The 23,637-nt window shown below is 41.7% G+C and overlaps 1 protein-coding gene across 1 annotated transcript in view; it reads right to left on the bottom strand.

Annotated features, from left to right (window-relative positions):
- Window positions 1–23,637, bottom strand: part of MYO5A (myosin VA) — a 74,207-nt gene that overhangs the window by 36,480 nt on the left and 14,090 nt on the right. Inside the window, exons 2-12 of the mRNA XM_082322232.1 lie at window positions 21,628–21,784; window positions 17,061–17,204; window positions 15,695–15,776; window positions 14,085–14,192; window positions 13,476–13,582; window positions 10,713–10,978; window positions 10,061–10,142; window positions 7,355–7,495; window positions 6,433–6,558; window positions 4,109–4,192; window positions 442–603 (exon numbers count right to left, since the gene is read on the bottom strand). Of these exons, the coding sequence (XP_082178358.1) occupies window positions 442–603; window positions 4,109–4,192; window positions 6,433–6,558; window positions 7,355–7,495; window positions 10,061–10,142; window positions 10,713–10,978; window positions 13,476–13,582; window positions 14,085–14,192; window positions 15,695–15,776; window positions 17,061–17,204; window positions 21,628–21,784 (1,459 nt within the window). The remainder of the gene's footprint in view (window positions 1–441; window positions 604–4,108; window positions 4,193–6,432; window positions 6,559–7,354; window positions 7,496–10,060; window positions 10,143–10,712; window positions 10,979–13,475; window positions 13,583–14,084; window positions 14,193–15,694; window positions 15,777–17,060; window positions 17,205–21,627; window positions 21,785–23,637) is intronic.

Below are 23,637 nucleotides of genomic sequence, written 5' to 3'. Positions count from 1 at the left end.
TTTTCCAGCCATACTGATCTGCATACTTTTAATTTAATTCTGGCACATACACGTGGATATTTTATGTTTAGCCATTGACAACTGGAACCAAGTTTTCTGGGGACTGAACTCCCACTTTTGACTTGAGTCAGACAATGTGGCACATGATCAGAAAGACCCAGTATAAGATTTTCAAAGCTTCTCAGCATCCAGCATGTTAAATTTATTTTGAAAAACATGAGTTTTGGTTTTGGCACCACAATAAGAACTCAGCTCCCTGAAACTGTGGCCCAAAATGTATCAGTAATTAGGGTATATTTGCTCCAAACTGTAAGTCATAATCAGCTGCACCTGTCTCAAAATCACAAGGGATCCCAAGAAGCACTAGCACACCTTGAGACCTATGAGACAGAGGGAGACAGAGGGAGAGATTATTTAATCGAGCTGCATCTTGACACTCACCTGATGTCCCACAGTTTTCTTATGCTCCTTGCTGGCTTGACCTGGCCTGGCCTTGGCTGGTTTTACAGCAGTTCGAGACAAAGGCACGCGCCCTGAAGGGGTTGCTGACGTGGGACTGAGGACCTTCTCCTCATCCTGGAATAACTCTGGTAGCAGCTTAAACTAGTATAACAGCAGAAAAAATACAGAGGGTAAGAATCCTGCAAGTGATTGCACGCATTTGTGCTTAAGGTAGTTAGAATCTAGGCTCAGTTTTTGTAAGCAGTGGGTTTTTGTTGAACTCCACATGGGGACAAATGCAAAAAAGCATTCGAGCTAGTAGTATAGTGAGTGGGCCATGATTTAATACTAAAAATTCTGTAGGTTTGATCAGTGAGTCTCCTTCTGAAGATAAAATTCTGATTTGAGTTTTTTTTTCCATAGAGCCAGCAATAGCTTCCATGTGAAACTGTTAGATACTGACAGCAGTTTCATACGTACCAACTGCAATTATGTATGGCTGCTTTGATCTAAGAAGGAAACAACAGGATCCTCTCATATTCCAGTGGTGCATCAGACTCCTTTGTGGTTGAGAAATATCTAGGACACTGAATAACCCAGCAGGCAACAAAGAATATTCCTGCTTTATCACTCTACATTGAAATAATCAACTTAAAAGAGGAACCATCAACCAAAAAAAAAAAAACAACCATTAGCCAAATTTATCTGACTGAAGATCTACTCTCAGGCCAGTGGGAGCGGAGGAAAAACCTGAAACATCTTTCCAAATATCACAGAGGGCTTCCATTTCCCTTTCTCTAATGGCTACAAAATACGCTCATATATAATAGCTGCTTTGAAGTAACTTATAACTAAAAATAACACCACCAGGTCTTTCTACTGACAACTATAGCACTTCAGAAGCATTATAAGAGTAAGAAAATCTGAACTTCTCTACCTGTCAATGAATAATCTCTTATCTAGCATCTGTGCATTTTCTCCCAAGAGATAGGAGCATTCAATTTTCAGTACTAGAAAGTGCTTGGGCTAAGTACAACCTAAAAAATAAAAAAATTGGTTTTGCCTTATAAAACTCGGTGAGCATGCACGATATCCAATGAAACATGCTGCTGCAACAAAATGGTACTTGTGCTCTGTGGTTGTGCCAGATGGGCTAGCAGAAGGCATCAAACATTCCTCAGTAGCATCCAGCACAGCACTCCAGCATAATATGACTACGAATGCTACAAAGGTATCCTAAATTCCTGAACTGAAAAAGGAGTATCACAGCTTAGCTGTATCTCACCTGAGTCTGCTGTATTCACCTTAGATTACCTCTGTAGCTGGTGGAAGAATGACATTTCCAGAGGGTGATTTAGCCCATCTCCTTCCATTGACTCAACAAAGAGTTCAGGATGATTGGGCCACCACCACCTCATTCAGCTGCCTGCGGTCAGATGGAGTGAGTCGGTATGCACAGGCATCTGAGCTACAGAGCCAAGTCTTTTCATCCCATACAGAAACTTATTTGAATGCAATATGCTTTGTCTGAAGCTCCTGATGCTCTCACGCACCAGGGGTGGGGGTGGGAAGGGGGTCCCCAGTGTCTGGATTGCAGATGGATGAGGTCTTCTAAGCTATCAGTGCATAAGTCTCATTCCCTTTTTCCAGCTCTGGGAAAATCTGCTTGTAAAAATGGGCAAGTGCATTTCAAAGGCACCATTTTCATAGACACTGCCTCAGTTACTGCATGCAGAAGAAAGGAGCAATGTATGGCCTTCTGCAGCAGAAGTCAACAACAGGACAGCACTGCTGAGATGATCCACATGGGGGGGCATTCATGTTTTCGTTTGGTTTTGGATTTTAGTATCTCATCAATTTTCTTTGTTTCACAGAAGACTAGGAGTGTTCAAAGAGAGGGGAAAACACTGATCAAAGGGCAGATAATTCATGTGGTAGAAAACAATCAAGCAAGCATTTTTTCCCTGTAATTTTTTCAGACGACTTAACAGACATGCCACTAACAATATTACAGATCATTTCTTTCAATACAGAGCCACAACAGAAGATTTTAACAACATGCCAGTAGCAAGCATAAAAGCTGAGGACTGTTTTATTGCTTTCATGATACATGCATGGAAACTGAACTAGTTCAAAGAGGTCCTGTGGGTGGATTTATAGAGAAGGCCAAAATAGATAGCTAAACACTACAGTGCCTGCCAAGAGCAGTGTGTGTCATGCACTCTGGAGAGTAAAGAAGCATTCGAACTGTATGTGAGAGTGGGCATGGGCAGGATGACAGATGATGCATTCAATTTAGAATTACCTTCTGTTGAATGTGCACAGCAAATCCAGAAAACAGCAACAACAAAAAAAAATAAAAATCAGAAATGCAATCCCACTACAACTGCTAATATAGAGGGCCTGCTGAAAAATAAAACAGAAACATTCTTCTTTTGAAAATCTAATCTAATCTTTTCTCCACAGTTGATTTTTTTTTTTTTTAAAAGACTGGTTTTGGTAAAATTTACCATTGGGGAAACCCATGTTGTTTCTTAGTGTTTAGACTGAATCGACTCAACCTACTGAGCCTGCCCGAGCTCTTGTCATGCTCTTATGGCAGCTATGTCCCCATGGTCATTTATTCACTGGAACACATCCCTCGGAGCACCCCTGCACCTCCGCCGTGCACAGCTCACTGCCACGCCGTGGCAGAGCTGGAGCTACACAGGCGGCTGGTGCCTGCCAGCTCCCCGAGGATGCCACCTGCCTCCCACGCACACAGCAACTGACTTCACTCAAACCACTTCAACGCTTCTCTCAGTAGAAGGTCTGCTGTGGTTTTTCATTATATTGTATGTTTTAATCATTTAGCTTCATATATCTGCTCAGAATAGAAACAGAAGAGAAAAATGTTGGTTTTCCTGATAGAATAGCATCATTTTAAATAGCCTGTCCTTGACACCCAGCTTCCTGGGCCATTAGAGCTAGCAAATTCCCAACAGCCATCACAGCGCAATGTCAAGTTAATTGCCTTTACATTTCAGAAGAGCACAACTAGCATTTTTGCCATTAAAAAAAGCAGATGATGCCACTGAAGGCCTGTTCTATAATATTCCTTCACATAGTATTTTTCAATTCAGATGTTATCTTTCTTTCATAGAAGGCAAGACTCCATAAATTCTGGTTCACGTCCTTAGGGTCTATACACTTCATTCCTCTCTCATTTTGCTTCTGGAACAGAACTTGTCTCTACTCCAGAAATTTTCTGCTCAATTGTCAGGCCATAAACAAGGAGCTTCTGTTTTCAGATTACAAAATTAGGGCTTAGCTGTTAAGCCTTCTTATACTACTATAGTATATTAGAAGTCCTTGGTATGTTTACAGAAAATATAGCAAAGTTTTGTGAAAAGTAAAAAAAAAAACAAAACAAAACAAAACAACAAAAAAACCCAAACTGTGAAATCAGTGGCTAAATATAGACTGCATCTTACATGGAGCAAAATTAGGCTACAGGACTTTCTAAATCCATACAGACAGCCACATAAAACACAAACTATGTTCAATTTCAGTTGATCTGATACTAAGGGAGAAATATTTCCTAGGTTTATAAGAAATTTTGTATGACCCTTAATTCAAGCATTCACAACTGCAAAAGAAGAAGAAAAAAGGAAATCCTTATACTAACCTTACTTGATTTTAGGACCTTAATTTGTTCTTCATAAACCGTGTCTTTATTCTTTTCCAAAAAGCCTTCACATTGATATTCCACCTGAAAACCACCATTTTCCAAAAAAGTGAGTATTAAAAGTATTTCGTAAGAATATTTTGCACAGAATTCACCAGCTGTAACATTCACATTTAAAACAGATAATTCTTGTGGATGTTGAAAATACCAGCTCTCAAGTGCATCTTTGTCAAATACAGACTTCCCTCAAAGAGAGTGCTTTCCAGTAAAACATAAGACATTAAAACATACAGAGATGCATACTGTTACTGCATCATGCCAGGTATATTTCACTGCTGAGAGATGCTTGTGGTAAAACAGCATGATTGAATGGTTACCGTAAAGGTGAAGAATCAAAATGTGTGTTGAGAATCTTCTTCACTGAAGTTATCAGGGCTGCAAAATTGTGTGAAATCCAGATGCAACTGAGAACAAAGTGTCTCATCTCATCTCATTAGCTGAGAGGCAATAAGAAGATCTGCCTGCAACTTATTATGAAAATGCCTCATTTGTACTCAGAACGACTATTTTTACCAGAAGCCATAAAAAGTCTGAATGCTGTGACAATACATAACAAACCTCTATCACAGGGCCATGGAGTCTCCTGGACCTAAGAACAGTCAGAGTGTCAGACAAAAACCTAGTATTTATTTTGCTGTCCTAATTCAAGGCTGAACAAAACCCAAAAACTATTGTCAAAAGTCTATACCTTAGAATTTGATGTTAATTACCATAAGTATGCTAACTCTGATGACGTGTCTCACACTAACTCTTCAGTCTTGTATCAGCAGAAGTGCAGACTATACAATACAAAAGCAGACCCTTATAGCAATTTTATTCTTTCAGAGCAGACAGACGGATAGCCATCAGCAGCCCCTCTTTCAGTACAGCCATTTATCGGTGCTTACACAACGACACTATACCCCAAGCTGCAAAACATTTCAAAAAATTCCTAGGGGGAAGGCAGGCAGAGGATCTCCCCAAAGTCTCTCCACAGCTGAAAGCCCACTCAGCACCACCTCGGGTACCATTTATGTTCTTACAGCAGGAGACAATGCCACGAGAGGGCAGCAGAATCTCTGCCTTCTCCCAGAGAAGACAGCATCAAGGCATAGAGGTTACTCACCTGCCAGCTACAGCTTTATTTTTTTCCTTCAAGATGTCTGTATGCATTCACGTAAGCACCCAGGAAAGCATAAAATGCTTAGCACAGACAGCGCATCAGAGCTTAGAGCTCTCCCAATACATGCTTGGAGCTACTTTTAGCTTTCCTTGGCCCCCACTGCTCAGACTAGGCACAGGAAAGCCTTGTTTTCAAATAGCGAAGTTTAGCCTAATGAACAGTATAGGAAATATTAATAAAATCCTTCTTGTTCTCTCATCCACCAAATAAAACAGAACTCATGAATCTAAACAGTTACAGAGATGTTCTTGCTGCTTTCATTAAGGTAACACTAGATGCAAGAACAGGAGCCCTTTTCTATGCATAAATTCAAGAACCTGGGAGGAATGAAGCAGAGGCAAATAAAGGCCTCCAGCTCCCCATGTCAGCACACACAGACCTACTGATAGGAATCCCAGAGCTTCTCCAAACTTTTTTCGACAAGGCTGCAATATTCTGAGGCAGCTTCTTTGTTTAACAGGACAATTACCTGAAACAGGATTTTTAATTTATTTTATTTTAACCTGAAGAGTTGCTCAGTTTGATGCTGTCTTGTGGGAGCTGAACAATGCATGTACTCCACTGAGCTACCCCTCTTCCAGCTTCCTAGAAATAGCTGTCCACTGACCAGCAGAGGCGAGGCTGGGAGCAGTACATACCACTCCAGCGATATGAAGAAGGGTGTGTCAGCCTCTTTCCTGTTTGCACATTAAGATGGCAGCAGAACCAACATCATTTTGTTCTTGCTCTTTAGCTAGAACTACAGTAAGATATATGATTTTCTATTTTATGTATTTCTATAGCATAACTGGAATTGATACAATTATGCTGTGAATTGCAAATACACTAAGCTGTCATGTTTTGAAAAAGGATGGTTAGTTGCTACAGCATGTGACAGGAGTCAGGAGCTCGTTTGTGTTCCTGGCTCTGCACAGCTGCCAGGTCAACTTTCTTCCCCTGATGGGGCGTACAGGCAGGCACACGTTTTGCAAGAAGCCGAGCAGAGCCAGGGATGCTGCTGCCCAGTTGCTGCCTGCAACAGCCACCCATCCCAGGATCCCCTCCCGTGCACATGCCCAGCAATGCCAGCCACGGAAAGAGATACCGGAGGAAAAGCCCTTACCTTGTCAGCAAAGTGCTTGATGATAAAAGCCTTATTTGACAAACGGGGTTTTTCAAAGAGGGCACATTTATTCAAATGAGTATTGTATAGTTTTTGGGCCCAAGTGTCATCCGAGCCTTTTGGCATCTACAGAAGAGAACACACAGCCATTTAAAATGTCTTGAAAACTTTTCAGCAGCAAAAGAGACTAAGAAGACAGGGGACAACACGTTGTGGTTTGCTTTTGAACTCCAACTCCTCGGATTTCCAGCACTGCCATAAGCAAGGAAGCCGGTAACCAGCTATGCCCTTGCCTTTTTAATACTCTGGCCTGGGCGCAGCCCAGCAGCAGGTGTAGCTGCTATGTGACGCATACGATGTTAATAACACCTCCAGTGTCACACACCTGAAGGCAGGGATCCAAGAGGTACGTTATCTGACTCAGCAGCACCTCAGCAGGTCAGAACTCATCCACCACCATCAGAGATTGCTTGTGATGCTTTGTGATACACAAGAACCCCAAGCTGGGTTTCCACTGAAGTAAACACCACATGCCATCCCCTCTACATGGCTTGGCATAAATTAAACTAACATAAAAGACAAAAGGTGAGACACCAAGCAAGAGGCAATATGAAGAAATCTGGCAGGACCGAAGACTGCACTTGCTACACTCAGGAAAGAGAAAGTTGCCAGAGTTAAAACAAAGCTGGATCAGAGACCCAGAAACAGATACAGACACATGATGGAGAAGAGGGAACAAAAAGCATGACTAAAACCGTTTTTTTCTCCCCCTGTAATTGCCAATTCTGTTTGTACATTCTCCAAATCCTTTCAACAGCAGAGAGTCAAAATGATGGCTGCGCGCAGATGACTTTTCCCTGTGAGGCCCCAGAAGCAGGACGGCTGATGACCTCTTTCTGTATGAAAGCCCTTGAACACACACCTTGCACTCCTCATCCAACAGATCCAGAATTCCCATTTTGGCCTCTATGAGGTTGATGCAAGGCTGATTGTCGTAGAAATCAATCAAGGTCCATGGTATTTGTTCCTTCATATATTCTTCTTGTTCCAGCTTAAAGACGTGCTACAGGGCAAAAAGAAAACAGTTTTCTGTGAAATAAAATGCAGAATAAATACATCGAACTCTCACTTGAATTCATCTTGGCACATTAATGCAGGCTGTCAAGTGCCACACTAGTTCAACTGAATAAACCCTTTAACAAGTAAGTGTATGAAAAATAAATTAACCTTTTTTCCTGGCCTAAAAACAACAGACTAAATTAAAGCGCTCATCCATATCCTCTGCAAATAAGGTCTATTTTTTCTTATCTTTTTACTATATTGTCCCACAATCACTATACGCTCTTTTCTGTTATAAAAAAACCAACACAAAACCCAGAAAAAGCCTCAAGTGCAGGAACAGCAACTTATAAAGTAGGATGTGCCCTGCATTTATGATTTTGGAGTTATGAATACTGCTCTATTTCAAGTAAAATTCACTATAAATACTTTTGCATTTCCTTGTAAAAGAACAGAGCTCCATTTTCTCTTAAATGGCTGCTAATTTTTTTCTAAGATGACGCATTGCATTAAAATATACTCTTCAGCAAAAACCTGCAAGAATGACCCTAGGAGTATTAGCGCAAGAAATCCTTTAAGCAAAATTTTGTGGAAGATTTATCTGGTATAAGATCAATAACAATGTAGTGGTATATTTATTCAAAAATATTATCACAAAAAACCTGCACAGCTTTAATGAAATGTGCATAGGAGATGAATTAAAACTGCAGGAAAAAAAGATAATAAGATATTAAACAGGCACACTGTGGTCTTAATAGCACAGGCACTCTCTTTAAAAACAAAAAGACTGCTGACTCCAGTTATTTTAAACAACGTTTTATCTCCCATTTAAATTTTAATGCATACTAACTGCTCTGGCAGGCAAAACTGAACTCGGTGCCACCCTAAGAAGCAGCAAAGAGCAGCGCTGTGGGCAGGGTTCGGGGGCCACCACGAACACCTCTACCCGTGGAGCCGGCCCAGCTGCCCCCTGAGCTCAGCGCACAAGCCCACCAACGCCTCGCAGCTCTCTGGCACGCATCTACCAGCAGAAAACTACCCTGACAAAGCGGTTTATCCCTTTTATTTCGTTAGCTTAACGCCATCTTTTCCAAAGCAGCGCTCCTTAATGGCGCCCACGGGAGCCATTCCCACCCCGCCGCTTAACGGCTGCGTTACACGCCGAGTTAATTCCTGACAGGAAAGCCAATGGCAGCGTTTTATTGGCGAGTCATATCCAGCCTAAGTCCTGAAAGAAAACATAAAACCATTTCTCCACTGTAAAGGAATTAGCAATTATGTGGTGAAAAATGCCTTCAGACCTAATTTTCCTTACGGGCTGTGGGTGGCCAGGCAGGGGAGGGGTGGCCGGGGAGGCCGGGCAGGCTGTGGAGACGCGAGTGGTGGCAGGGCAGTCCCTGAGCGGCCTGCCCTCAGCTGGGCTCGGGCCGCCCCAGGGGGCATGTGAAGGCTTGCTGGCTGTCGCCACAGACACAGGGCTTTCATTTAAAACAGCTTCCACCCTGTGTACCTGCATGGCAGCCCAATGGGTCTGTGTCCACCAGCGCTGGGTTTGGTGGCCTGGCGGGGCATCAACACAAAAGCCCCATCGCCCCATCCTTCATGAGACAAATGATTCCAGTAACAGCACGAGAGGGAAGGGAACACGGGGACGGTGACCTTTACTAAAGAAGCGAACCCTTACAATTCTTACAGTGACTAGATTCTTGCTGAACTGAGAAAACTCTGAGATATCTTGCGCTTCACAGTTATGACATCCTGCTTATGGAGCTGAAGCCGTGGCACTACCAGCACGGATAGGGCACGCCAGGGCTGGAAAGCCCAGCCTCCGCTCCAGCACCCGGCTTCCTCCCCGACACGCACCCCTGCCGCTGGGATGGACAACGGCGCGGGGGGATCCAGTCCGGCGAGCACGCACTGCCATGGAGTTAGGCTCGTAAAGAGAGTTCAAAGCTATTCCTGTACTGCAGCACAGCCTAGCAACAGACCTGGCATAAATAACTTGCCTCATCGTTATGCAGGTAAGATATATAATTACAAACGTCACTAAGGCTGAGGAGAGAGAGAGAGAGAGAGAATCGTGATCTCTCTGGAGGAGGGGGAGAGGCGGCTCTTTCCACACGTCAGTCATCAACGTCAGGATGCGGCTGAAATCCCTGAAAAAGCAACGCCAGGAGAGGAAGCGCGGGTGGCAGATTTCCAGCAGCAAAGCCCTGCTCTCTGCTGCCCGTGCACAGGCTCTCGTTGGAGGTTACGGAGACACAGCTAACTCCAACTTCACCCACACAGTGCTCTCATTGACAGGCCATCTCGGGGTCTTAATTGCCAAGCACTGCTTCTGTCTTATAATTGTTACTGTGATCGGAATTTCAAATAGTCCCAGAGCAGCAGTTAGTCATAAAATCTATTTCTAGGAGATAGTCGATCTTTCCCCATCCCCCAAAGTCCACGGCCAGGACAGCTGGTTAATAGACTGAAGGAATTCATCGTAACCCCTGGGGACCCAATTAGCAGAATGGACTTGGGTGAGGGGAAAGGGAAGAGGAAATGCCAGTCATTTCCTACTTACCATATTGAACTGCTGCTGCAGCTTTTCGTTGGCATAGTTGATACAGAACTGTTCAAAGCTGTTGATTTCGAATGTCTCAAATCTAAAATACGTAGATACTCAAAATTACTAGTGCAGTGAAAAAAACAGATTAAATGACCCCATAATTTTAAATTCCCTCCCTCCAGTCAAATTCTTTGCATTATCCCAGGCACAACCAACCACAATCAAGCAATGAAGCACGCAGGGAAATAGCAAATTGCAGTACATGGGCAATCCAGTGCTGCTCCCTCTTTAGGCAGAGATGAGGAACACAAGGAAGGGACTGACACTCCTGCAGAGCATGTTAGTTATCTTTGTCCTCTCTAGAAGTGCCACTCTGGAGGAACCATGAGATGACAATTCCCTTGTAACTTTCTCCAATGCAATACATAAAGGAACTACCAACAGCAAAAATCTGAAATCCCACTATAAATGTCAAACCTGAAAGTCAAGACAAAGATCTTAGACAGCATGTCAAAACTAAACACCTACTTCCTTCAGCTGGAATAAGCAGCTGCTAAGGGTTTGGATTTTTTTGTGTAATCCATGCAGCGCTACATGATAAAGACAAAGACGCTTTGCAGTAAGATAATTACGTCAGAGGTGTGATACCTCTGACAAAAAGACTCACCCATAAATGTCCAACACCCCAATGAAAGAATGCTGTTTTACAGTAGCGTGAAGGGCTTTGTTCACATGATCTACAATCCAGTTAAAGAGATTAGCATAGATATGTTTGGCAAGTGCATCTCTGGCATTGATGGCATGAAGTTTAGAAATTGGCTTGATGTACGTTTCGGTGGCAGTTGCGAGCTTCCTATGGCAAAGCCAGTGGGCCATCTCTTCATACTCCACGCCCATGAGGTCACAGAAGATGGTGAGGGGTTCATGCTTGGGCTAATAAAAACAGTCTCGTTAGGTCTTGAAACAGTATTACCAATAGCACACATGCAATTATGCAATCAGAACTGCCTGCCTGCAGTGATACAACAATAAGCAGCAACAGCAGCTGCTTTAGCTCTTCCTCCTTCAAAACGTAACAAGTTACCTACCCACTTATCACATTCACATCGCTGAAGTAAATTAGTGAATCACAGTTTCCCCAAAGGCATTTTACTATACTTGTGTTCACCAAAAAGCTCCCTACAGGGAACCTGCAACCTTCGCAAAAAAGAATCACCTAGCTTCTCAGGGATGGACTTGGTATTTGGAATTCTTATAACTAATTGTCTCGGTTTTGAGTGAAGAAGCTAGAGAAATGCAGAGGACAGGACATCAGCTGTGTGCTGGGGACAGAATGGACTACAGCTCCTGAGTGGTGCACTCGTCTGCTCATATGCATCCAGAAAGAGGAAGAAGCATGGAAGGGCTTTAGTGCTCTGGTCTCAGTATTTAACACAGTATCTTCTCAGTGAATTCTGGAGACAAACATTAAGAGATTGGAGCACACAAATGATGTTCTCTAACTCTCGAATTGGACTGTACAAGTGAAAAAATTGACCTTTGTTTAACCAGGTAAAATCAACTAGCAAGGTCTGCACACTGAGATGGGTATACAAGATATCTGCATAAAAATCCATGCAGTGCGTTCATCACTCAATGAGTTAAGATATTGCACCTCGTGACTAACAAGCAAACCGACAGCTAGAAATCAAGGAGGACAGACAGGTCTTTCCTCCTAAGGAACTCCCCTAACACTACTTCCTCATCACATTCTCTTTGCACCTGGTGGCTCAACAGCACGCTGACAAGCAGCGTCTTGACAAGGACAGATTACAGGGGACTGTTACCACATGCCCGGTAGCTTCAGGGTACATCAGCTTTATCTTTCTATTTCCACATCCTTCTGACTTCTCTAGGGCTTCTTCCAGTCCTTACAGCATAGTCCCATAGCAGTGCTGTTACACCTCCAAAATCTAGTTAACTGAGCATATCTTCTTTCGGTTTAGCCACAGCACTTTAACTGGCTCAGAATACAACGATAGAGTGATAATAATAATGAACACTGCACAAAAGAGTGTCACATTAGGGCTACTCAAACTGACATTAAACAAACTGATTCATTCACACAGCACCACGTGGAGCCCTTCGCTGAGCCCCCTGAAGCACCACCATTGCATCACCGCGCCAGCACTTCCCAGGCAGATCGGCCTGCATGGCAACAGAGCTCTGCAATGACATGGCTATCGCCAGAGAACAGCACAGCTCAGGTAGCGGATGCCACTGAGCAGACATTCACCCGCTGCCTGCTAGATGTTTACCACATCAGGATAGGATTGCACAGGAACTTGCAGCTTTGTACTAGCTCATTCAGTGGGATTCCTGCATTGGAGATACCCATTACAACACAGGCTAGCTCATCATGTCCTGGGGCCCATCAGCTTTCTACCTGTCATCATTAGATGACGCTTTCTTTGCAGTGAAAACCTTTTTAAGACACACCCAAGAGCCAGACTATTGCTGCGGTTTCACAGCAGCTATCCATTAGATCCCATGGACATATGGTGTCAGACCAGGCACACTGATCAGCTGTGGCCCGATGAAGGACCTGTTGTCTCAGCTCCAGAAACTGCTACTGCAGATTCTTGAGAAAGCAACTGAGAGTAAAATGAGAAAAAAACCCTGCAACTGTTGCTACTATTTGAAGAGAGAGAAAGATGAAGTCCAGCAGTAGACATTCAAGGAAAGGCAAAAGGATAAACTGGTCACTTGTGAATCCAAGGAAGAGAAGAGTGACAAGCCAGATCTTTTTTGTGTCTCATCTCCAGAATACGGACTTCACTAAGAAGCCTTGGTCTTCACTGAATGAAGCGGTTTTTTTCAGATCAAACTATGCAGTCCTCATTGCTGACCTCCACAAAGGCAAAAAAGGACTGATAAAACCACAACACTTAGATGAGTCACACGAATCATATCTGTATATCCTATGCTCATGTCTAGACATCCCAGAGGACTTTGCGAAGCATTTGCTTTGCAATTATTTAGGCCATTTTGGCATTTAATGTTAAAAAAAAAAAAAAAAAAACACAACATCCTGCAAAGCATTTACTGTGGGCAGGGAATGTATTCATGTAGGAACGTAAAGATCTAGACACATGCCCAGGACTTCAAAGCTAGCCTGTCTGGTAGACTTTTCTAGGACAGATCAATTACAGTTTTGAAACGAAATTAAGGCAGACGCTGTTATAATACAGAGAGCACTGTCTAAAGCCTCTAAACTGAGAAGAGTTGAATCCATCTGCAAAAAGAACTGTGAAAATGTTAACAAATTAGAAACAAACACATTGCTTGCGTTTTTGTATTGTTACTCTTTTTCAGAAGAGGTCCCTGCAAAGAAGCAGAAGGTAGAACTGTCAGAGTAGAAACCATGCCCTTCAGCTCATCTACTACTCACAGGAACAGCGCAGCTGTCAGAATCCCGAGATGCAAACTCCACGTTGCCCAAGTGAAGGATGCCAGCAAGGATTCGAAAAATTCCCATCTGGTAGGAATCACTAATCCCTGAAAAATGATGAATAAAACATTTTGAATGGAGAGAGAAATACAGAACCATGAGCCGCAGTTGATGAAAAATTTTATTAAGAGAAAAATGGTGACCACTGTGTGTTTTTTTCAGAGACTTTGTCATTTGCCAGTACTGCTTGGCTCCACTCCGATTAAACACATTTTACAACCAGATGCAAAAAAAAAAAAATCCATTCAAAGGAACTATTTAATTTGCTGTTTCAAAGTGCTTTGTCAGTGACCTCCAACACTGTATATGCTACACCACGGGAATCCACCATTTATGTTCATATAATGCCTGCTCCTCCTACACCAGATATGTGATTCCACTGCAATTTAAATACTTTCTTAATGCAATAAAAGTATCTCAGTCCCAGAGTTTATCAAACTCTCCTGTTTTTAAACACAACAGTATGAAGCATATGAAGAAAATACACACAAACAATGTAGAAAACGCTAGTATATCGGCTTTGGGATATAACTGTGTTTTACAAATTACCTAGCAAAGTGCAGGCCTGCCTGGTGTTTACCATTTCCTTAGCATCATCAACACCATCAATCACAGGGCTTCCACCTTGCTTTGTATAGTGAAAGTAATTTGCATTCCCTGTAAGAGAAAAAACAAATCTTTTACACACACTGATGCAGAAATTCGCAGCACATCTGTAAAGCTGTGTAATGATTATGCTGCTCTTGTCAGAATCCATGACTTGAAATATGTCAGTATATTTTTGCCTCTTGGCTCACAGGACCCACTTATTCTGGAGAAGAATTTTTTCAAGATTTAACAGTGCAAATAAGTATTCTTAAGCTACCTGGTTCCTACAATAGGCCCTCAAGCATATTCTCCACCTAACCTTGGTTCAGACTTCCACACCTCTGGAATAATCACTTTGGAAGCAATTACTCTCCAAGTCTGAGCCAACCACCCACATGGTAGGTGCAGAGTTGACAGCAGCAGCGCTTTGGAATTATGTGGCAGATATTACTATGCTATTATTGCATCACGATATTTTAAAAATCCTGTTTTGCCCATTTTCTTCTGATTTCTAATTTATGGTTTAGTTTATTTTTCTGAGTATATGTGATCTGTTCTGGCTGAGAAGTCACTGTTGGAGAACTGACAGCTTCATACCACTCTGGAGAGAGCACTGGGCTTCACTGGGAGAGCAGTAGCTCTCCTGGGTACTGTATAAATTCCTACGGTTTCAGTGGCCATGCTTCCAGCTGCAGTAACAGACTCCTTTTCTTCTGATCTGCGAAGGTTTCAAGAACGCTGAAAGAGGAGTCTGCTAAATGGCTTCTTTAGTTATAATTACATCAGTTCCTTTCTTTCCTGTGTCAGCAGATGTGAATCCTAAATGCGCCAGGATGGTGCAGAAGAGCAGAGAAACGCTTTAAAACCAGAACGGTATTTCAGAAACCAGCACTGACAGGCTGTGCAGTTCTCCCACTATGAAGCTAACTTTTAAAAATACATAAAAAGCATTGAAATTTATATTGAATTTTAAAAATGATGAGGTGATTGCCTGTCCCAAGGTCATCATCATGCCTTTCTTTTACAAAGTACCAATTCCTGTGAAATGAGAAACCTTTCCTTTATCAACATTTTAATTTGAAAAATGAAAAATTTCACTTATCAGTTCTGTGATCACCAGGTTAGCAGAGATGGTAAAGTAATTGTTGGTAACAGCCCAAGTGAAAGTATGCAGAGGCAAAATAAGCTTTTCAGGTGCTTATACCAGACATGGTAAAATTCTCTAGTAGCTGGAGCCATGGAAAAAAGGTTTTAAAGGACCAAGAGAAGAGAATTTCACCCTCACTACTGGGAAGTTCCTCTGGAATCCAGGACATAGTAAGTCCTAGTGATTACAACTGCAGTGTATTAGAGTATGCTGAATAAACAAATCGGTTACTTTCATTTTATCTAAAAAACACAAAGTCTGAGAACTGTCATTTTAGTTATTTTCAATATATTTTAGTATTTGAAGGTTTAAAAGTTTAGAATTTAAAAGCCAACAATTCTTCTTTTGGTTCTATGGCTCAAAAAGCTCAGAGGTGCTGCTTTGTACCTACAATAGCACAACACAATGAATGTGAATTTCATACCTAATCGTAGAGTTTTAAACTCAGGTAATGCTGCAGAGGCACAAAGTTGGTAAAAGATGTGGTAATTTCTCTCCTCTTCTGCCTTTAAAAAGAAAGGAATTGATTATTTTTCACAACTTAACAAGTGCCAGAAACATCCATGAGTAGAAAAGAATTACTATGTTTAATGCTTTCTCTAGCATTACATTAAGAGCATAGAAGCCACATGGAAAAAGGAAAGATAAATCAGCATCTATCATTTCCTTCTTGATTAATTTCATCCATTTTCAATAGCAAGAAGCATGCAGATATTTTCATTTCAAAAAAAATGTATGATTTCACTTTTCAGAACTGTGGATTACCATTAAATATAGATCAGGATTCTATGGGTGGGTGAAATGATCATACTTAAAAGCTTTTCATTTTCCAAAAATAACTAATACCATTCGCCTCAGCATTTATAGTAAGCTGGTAAAGGGAGTATCTTTCTTGCCAAGGCAAAGCTGGAATTTTAAAATGAAGGACAAACACAGCTCAGAAGGTTATGACTCATGACCAACATCATAATTCTGAACTTAAGCGCTCTAAATTTCATAACTTCAAAACAAAAGAAAAACAAGAAAAAGACTCTCTTCCAGCTAAACCATGTGCAAGAAGTCTCTCTTATTTTTAAAATATACAGCAGTACTTCACATAACGCCCCTAAACAATGCAAACTGTAATTATTTGTTTTATACCTTTAGGCAGCCAGTCAAGGATATTTTAATCAATTCATTTTGATTGGCTTGATTTTTAATGAAGTCATTTTTACTGAGCGCTAGAATATAAGGTAGGTAAAGATGGAGAGGAAGTGTGGGAGACAAAAATGTCGTGGATCGGTTCAAGGACGAAATACCAAAATGAAGAGAGTTCAAGAAAGATGAAATTACATATTCCCATTTGCCTAAAGAATGGCAATTAAGACTCATTCACAATTATTGCGATAGCAGTGGGTTTTAACAAGAGGTTGAAAGTGACCTAAGATGGCAGCTTTACAAACTACCATAGAGAGCTCTTCTTGAGCATGAGTGGTTTCTGCCAGGTTTTGAAGCCCTATTCTATAATACTATGGGAAGCACAAACTCATATCTAGTAGTGCAATGAATGTATTTCATATCTAAATACACAGCCTTTTTAATACTCATTTTACAACTACAAATAATTCATATAACGAAGGGCTGACTTGGTTTACCTTTTCTTCTCCCTCTCCACATGTGCTATGTTACAAATACACTATTAAAGCCATCTCTCAGGAGAGATAACTAATACCAACAAGCAATAGCCTTTTTTTTTTTTTTTTTTAGCATAGTCACACAAATATACACTAAGAAGATTGCACCAGTATTACCTGAAACACCACTCTTGATTTTTCCAAGAGGTAAGTTCTCATGTTAGCACCAATGATTCGATACCTCTTATCAAAGCCAATTTCAATGTATTTCCCAAAGCGACTGCTGTTGTCATTCCTCGTAGTTTTGGCATTTCCAATAGACTGAAAAAAGGGAATATTGTAAAGGTTACACAGCTTTTAGAAATTACCAAATTGAATTAATCATCTACATGGCTCATAAACACCTAACAACAGTAATTTTGTCCTGGTTTCAAAATAATCAAGAATTTAATAAAGAACAATCTCTGCCTGGTCAGCAAGTTATATCAAAATATGGTTACTTCATTAACACAAGATTGGGAGCTGATCTTCCTAGCAAAGATTTCACTTCCACATAGTCTAACTTTCCAGCTAAAAATCCTTTATTGGTCTCTTAAGTCTTTTAGAAGGAATTAAAGAGTCTAACAGAACGCTCACATACACCCAGATTTCTTCTAAAGACATAATAAAACTGTAACAATTATTTCACGCTGGATATATTCATAAATCTATGTGTGCAGATATATGTATAGCACTTCCAACCTCTGTCTTCCTATGTCTACCTATCATAAACCCATAGTCCAGCAAACAGTCCCTATATTCTGCCTGGCTAACAGCTTATTATTACTGTTACTCTATGATCAACCACATTTCTGAACTACTTCTGCAAACACATCATTATAAAATATTTACTCTGTGCCTAAATATAATCTAAAAATTAACATGTACAGACTCATGTCATTTGCCTGAACCTGAATCCCTTCCATAGCAGCTTGGTTACTGACTCAGAGACAGTCTTCGATGCTGCCCTACGTGCCTAACTTTCTTAGAACAATTCAATACAGCTTCATACACAATAAACAATATTTAATGTATTTCCTCTATAGTACACGGTCTTGGGATGCCCCTGGCAAATGATGACTGTGGTTCCTAAAGGGTCTTGGTGCACCTCTGCCTTACCTCATCAGCATTAGGATTCACCCCGCAACAGGTGCCAGCTGGATATATCAGAATTCAAGGCATGCAAATCACAACATGCTGAACTTCAAAGAAAAGCATTTTCTCTTCTCAATTAGATCATGTTTTAGACATCATATAGCAATTCACCTTCCAAAAAAATCCTAAAGATATCTCTGTATCAAAAGGAATGGCATTTGGAGTAATTCAGATACAGCACACTGCCTTTCATCATACGCCACTGCGTGTATATTATCAAGCACCTAACTCCGAAGTGCACCATAACTAAAGAACGCAGAGTTTTATCTATGTCCTAGTTTCCTAGTTCACGTAGCCATCCATAGGAACTCTGTACAGAAACAAAACTTAGGAAAAACAAATGAAAGCAAACAGCAATGCTGAGTATCGGTACTCCAAATCTGTAAACAAAAGGCCAGTGAATCAGTAAGGGCTGGCCGGGTACAGCACGGGAGCGGGGATTAGACTTTCAGAAGCCCCATTACAGCAGCAGCAGCACGCAGGCCCGACTGAGCAGATGCCAAAGTGGGTATCAGATGAACAGCTGCTATAAAGGACGTAAGAACACATTGCATCTCTGCAGTTCTAAGAAATGCTGAATTCATTCAAACTGAACATAACCAAAACTGCATTCCCTGTGTTTTAAAATTATTGCTACTGTGATGTATTTTGTTGGTGGTGGTAGCAATATAATATTACAATATTTTCAGAAACCAATTATTACTTTGAAAGGTATTACTTATAAAAACAGTTAAGAAAGTCTTTGGTAGTATAAACTAAAGGAGGGTAGATTTGGTTTTAAACTAAAGGAGGGTAGACTAGATACAAGGAAGAAATTTTTTACTATGAGGGTGGTGAAACACTGAAACAGGTTGCCTGAAGAGGTGGTAGATGCCCCACCCCTGGAAACATTCAAGGCCAGGCTGGATGGGGCTCTGAGCAACCTGATCTGGTTGTAGGTGTCCCTGCCCGTGGCAGGGGGGTTGGACTGGATGGCCTTTAAAGGTCCCTTCCATCCCAAAGCATTCTGTGATTCTATGATTCTATGATAAGATTGCTTACCAGAGTACATACTAAGCTGTACAATTCTCATAGCTATACAGGGTAACAAAGAATGAGAGGGAGGAAATTACATATGAAGATGTGTTTTAAGACTCGACAATTTCTACATTTGCAATAGGAAAACTGTACGTAGTTACTGACTACAAAACCAATTATTCAAATAGTTGCTAGAAATGTATAACGGTCACTTGACATTACAGAGTATTTATTAGGCAAAGATGATGTGAAATTCTGACACTAATGATGGTCACTCACCAAATGCTGATGTTTAGGTTGTCCAAATAGAAATAAAAAAAAATAAAATTACCTTCTGCTCCTAAGATTTTACAATCAACTTAGCAAATGAGGAGTTTCCTGTTTCTAAAGTGAATTACTCATTTTCCTCCTAATCTACATGGGTTAATTTGTGTTTCTGCTGATTTATCAACTGAGGAGTTCAAAACATTAATTTTGCTATCCTAGAGTCTGCCTCAACATGAGATTTCACAACACGCACTCTGAAGCTTATTTAAAATTCAAGTGTTTGAAGTTAAAAGAATAACTTTCATCCAATTATAACAATGTTTACAGTAATTGAAATTTTAGATATACCCAGGTTCACGAAATTGTTGTTATCCCTAGAAAATAAAAATAAAGCACCACCATTGTTTTTTAGTGGATAAAAAAAGGTATGGATGGAAAGTTCATTTCTAGTCCTCAATTTAAATTTCCTTGCTTTGGAAATGAAATCAGACAATTAGCGGTGAGCTGATGGCCACTGACTGGGAGGTGGGGTCCAAGGAGTGAGAGAGAAGGATGTTTGGTTTAGGCTGTGAGACCAAACGAAAGAAGCAGTGCAGGGAAACCTGTAGACAGTTTGTACTTCACCCAGCAAACAAACAGCAAACTGCAGACCCATCCTGCAGAGTCTCTCACCGTAGCTGTCGCTTAGCAGACAGGCGGTGAGGACACGGCCGCCTGCCTGGCCCCAGGTACCACCTCCCCGGGATGCAGGGGAAGGCAGAAGGGGTGTTCAGCACCCCTGGTCCTGTTAGCCACGCTCTGAATCTCAACGTGGCCAAGTATGACACTGCAAACGTTGGAGCAGCGCAAGGAGTACTCTGGGATGAGCTCACACCTGCAAAACTGCCATTGCTCCCCAGGGCCCAGGCTGCTCCCGCTGGGGTAGGTGCAGCTCAAGACAAGGCTCAGCTCCCCTGGCTTCCTCCTATAGCTGGACATTTGGATCCCACAACAGCAGAGCCATCTGCTCATCACGGCACAGCTTGGTTTATCCCACAAAACAGTTTGAAAACACCACACAGCACCACAAACCAGGCACAATTACCTTGTGACAGAACACAAACTGTGATGGGACAGCTATAGTTTGAGTATCATGAACTCCTCATGCCAGGAGAAAAGAAGGAATAAAACATAGTTCATTTTTAAAAATTCCTGAGAAAGAAAACAATGGCAGCATTTTGCATTTCACGTTTCACTGTGTGCACTCCATTTACTCATGTCTATCCACTAATACTTCACACTATTGCATAGAGACGCTAAACATTTACCAAAGCTTCAGTTGTCCTAAGCATTTTCTTAGGTTGTCCACAGGCATGTGTGTGCCTGGAGACAGCACTACTTCTCTCAAGGAATTCCCCCAAGACTGTTTCTCTCTGGTGAATCATTTCTTAACATAGTTCCTTAACTTCAGCTACAACTTGAATCTACACAAAGGCAAAGACACAAAAAACAAGTCAGATGAGCCTAAGAAATGTTTTCTGCTTGGCCACGACGTCAGAATTACAGCATCTCCTGAGCTTCCCGGAGAACAGAGATCCTGAAGCAGGAGGAGTACATGTTATCTCACGGCCTATTGCCAGCATCTACGCTCCCAGGCCAATGGCTTTGGGACTTGACTACAGTTAGTTACACAAACTTCCAGAACTGAAACATTAGTCTGAGCTAATTATAGAAAAATTACATCTTCTGCCATGTTTTCTCCCTCCAAAAGAAACTGTGTGCATCTCATGTAACTTTGCTCTCTCAGTCTATCTTCCCTAATCACATTTCCTAAAATTGAACATTTGCTTTACTCAACAACTCTTCACTTCAAAGTATAATCTACCTGCCCCCACTGCGTGATGTACACGTTCAGTGGGTAAGACCAGAAGTTTTAATCCTCTTTGGAATTTCACACACAAAACCAGTATTCTGCACTTGCATTTGGCCAGTGGTCTGAGAACTACCAGTTTTACACAGCTGAATAGATTTAAAGCAGTATTCATACAAAAATTACTTTGTTATATGAAATACATTAACAATACTGAAACATTACCTCCCATCTTCTCTCAATCTTTCATAAATACTACACAAAATGATGCCTAAAGCACCTCCCAGTAAACAGATTAAAAAGAAAATTTTAAAATATATTTACTCTAGGTTCTTTGATCCTTAAAAAAGTATGGATTGCTCTCTCTATTGAATGCTTATGTTAGCCCCAGAATAATAACTGCAGTAGCTCTCTTACCTCCATGATGGGGTTGGAAGCTAAGACCTTCTCCTCAACATTGGCTTCACTGGCAGACCCACTGACCGTGGCAAAGTACCTCATGGCATACTTAGCAGAGACAGTCTTTCCGGCTCCAGATTCCCCACTGACAATGATTGACTGATTTCGCTCATCTCTGAAACACAAAGACATGTTAATTACCCGCTGTTCTCTCAAGGACATGTATTTTCTGTGTCCCCAACTTGGCAACAACCCTTCCACCATAAACGTTAGCAATGCAGCAATAATGTAAATGCATGTGGCAGAAACGCGGCTGTTAGTGACCAAGCTGCCCGAAGGGCCGATGGGACTGCCTGCGACCAGGACGCTCGGTCGGGGTTGATGCGGCCGCCACAGTCCAGCCAGCCAGCAGAGCTGCTCTGGAGAACCTGGCTACAGTAAAGTACCTGTTACCACTATTCACTACGTGCTTCTGCAGCTACTTCTACCCAGAGTCTCTGGTACAGTGCTCCGCTAAATTATCAGTGCTCATTAGTAAAAATCATTAATGCCGTCTTACAGATAGAGAAATCAACAGCAGAGTCAGCAACAGAAACCTTCCGTCCTTCTGATCTAATCACCAATCACTTTTCCCAGAATTGTTCTGAATCTGAAAAATTCAAGCAGGGCTGTTCAGGACACAAATAGCGGCTCTGGAGTGAAGATGATCCCTTTGTTGTGAAGTAATTTCTTCTCATTTAAAAAAATTAATCTCCATTTGCTACTAAAGCAATTTTCTCGCATCTCAAAGAGGGCTCTATCCATAAACCCCAACTGTATGACTAATAAACACACTACAAAATAACAAGGATAGAAATTAGCATTTATATAGCCTGAATCTTTTAAAATAAACACCATACATGCTTTATATAGTATTTTATATTTCCAAAGCAAAAGTTAAAATGAATGATATTTCAAAATACTCCTATGAGCTGGGTGAGCTTAACTCTACCTTACATACTGGAAAGCAGAGAAAGAAGGAATAAAATTTTACCCGAAAGATTTCCAGAGCTGGGGCTGGAACATGGAAAGTATGACCAAGCCCCCGACCATGCTGCACTCATAGCACAGTAACTGTGAATGACATTTCGGGCGCGCACATGTGCAGGCAGCACACGTACAGTCTGCACAGCCTCCCAAGGCCTGCTGAGGCCACCGGTAAATGCTGTGCAGGGGAAGCGAAGAAACATGCATGGAAAAACTATTTGTGGTTTCTGTAAAAAAGCTGCTGATGAAATTATGAAGCTAAATTACAGATCACGTTGTTACTCTCAAGCTGTTACCTATCTTCAAAAACATCCCCAAGCCCCCAGATAAGAGCATGATGCCAGCACCTGCTTCGTGTGGCACAAAGATGTAAGCGGCTGAAGAAGCCACTGGCTACGTCGTGCATCTCCGGAAGAGCCAAGGTGGCTTTCGTTTAACCGAATGAAGGCATTGGCTGAAGCAGGTTTTCCACATTTTGGGAAAAGGAAATTACTTTAAATGGCTGGGTGCTGATTTAAATTTAATAGGAAAGCGTTAAGAAGATCAAAGCAACCTAATTTTATGTTCTCACCTTCCATTTAACACATGCGGTAGGTGTGAATGACTACAGCACAGTTCACACATTCACATACACCAAGCTGTCAGTCTCAGTGGGAAAGTTGTGGGAAAGGATAACTGTTCAGCTTGATACCAGGTTGTGCATAGTCCAGGTTACGCAGACTGAACTGCCAGAGATGCCAGCCTCGGCCACAGGAAAATGAAAACACCCGCCTATGAGACCTTTCCTTACAGCGGCCATCCAGCCTGCTGCCCACGCTCCTGAGGGTTTGTGGTGCGATGAAGATTTCCAGCTGGGAAAGGAAGAAGAAACACCCTTGCTTCTTCCCCATTCCCCCCTCCTTGAGTCCACTGGCAACAGACAGACATGCATGAGGGACAGCCTGCAGCTCTGCACGTCAGGGGGTGGCACGAGTTGTATGGATGCTCACGTTCAAAACGGGC

Source organism: Platalea leucorodia (genome assembly GCF_965183815.1).
Source record: "Platalea leucorodia genome assembly, chromosome: 9".
Classification (NCBI taxonomy): domain Eukaryota; kingdom Metazoa; phylum Chordata; class Aves; order Pelecaniformes; family Threskiornithidae; genus Platalea; species Platalea leucorodia.
This window is presented reverse-complemented; position numbering and strand designations above follow the sequence as displayed.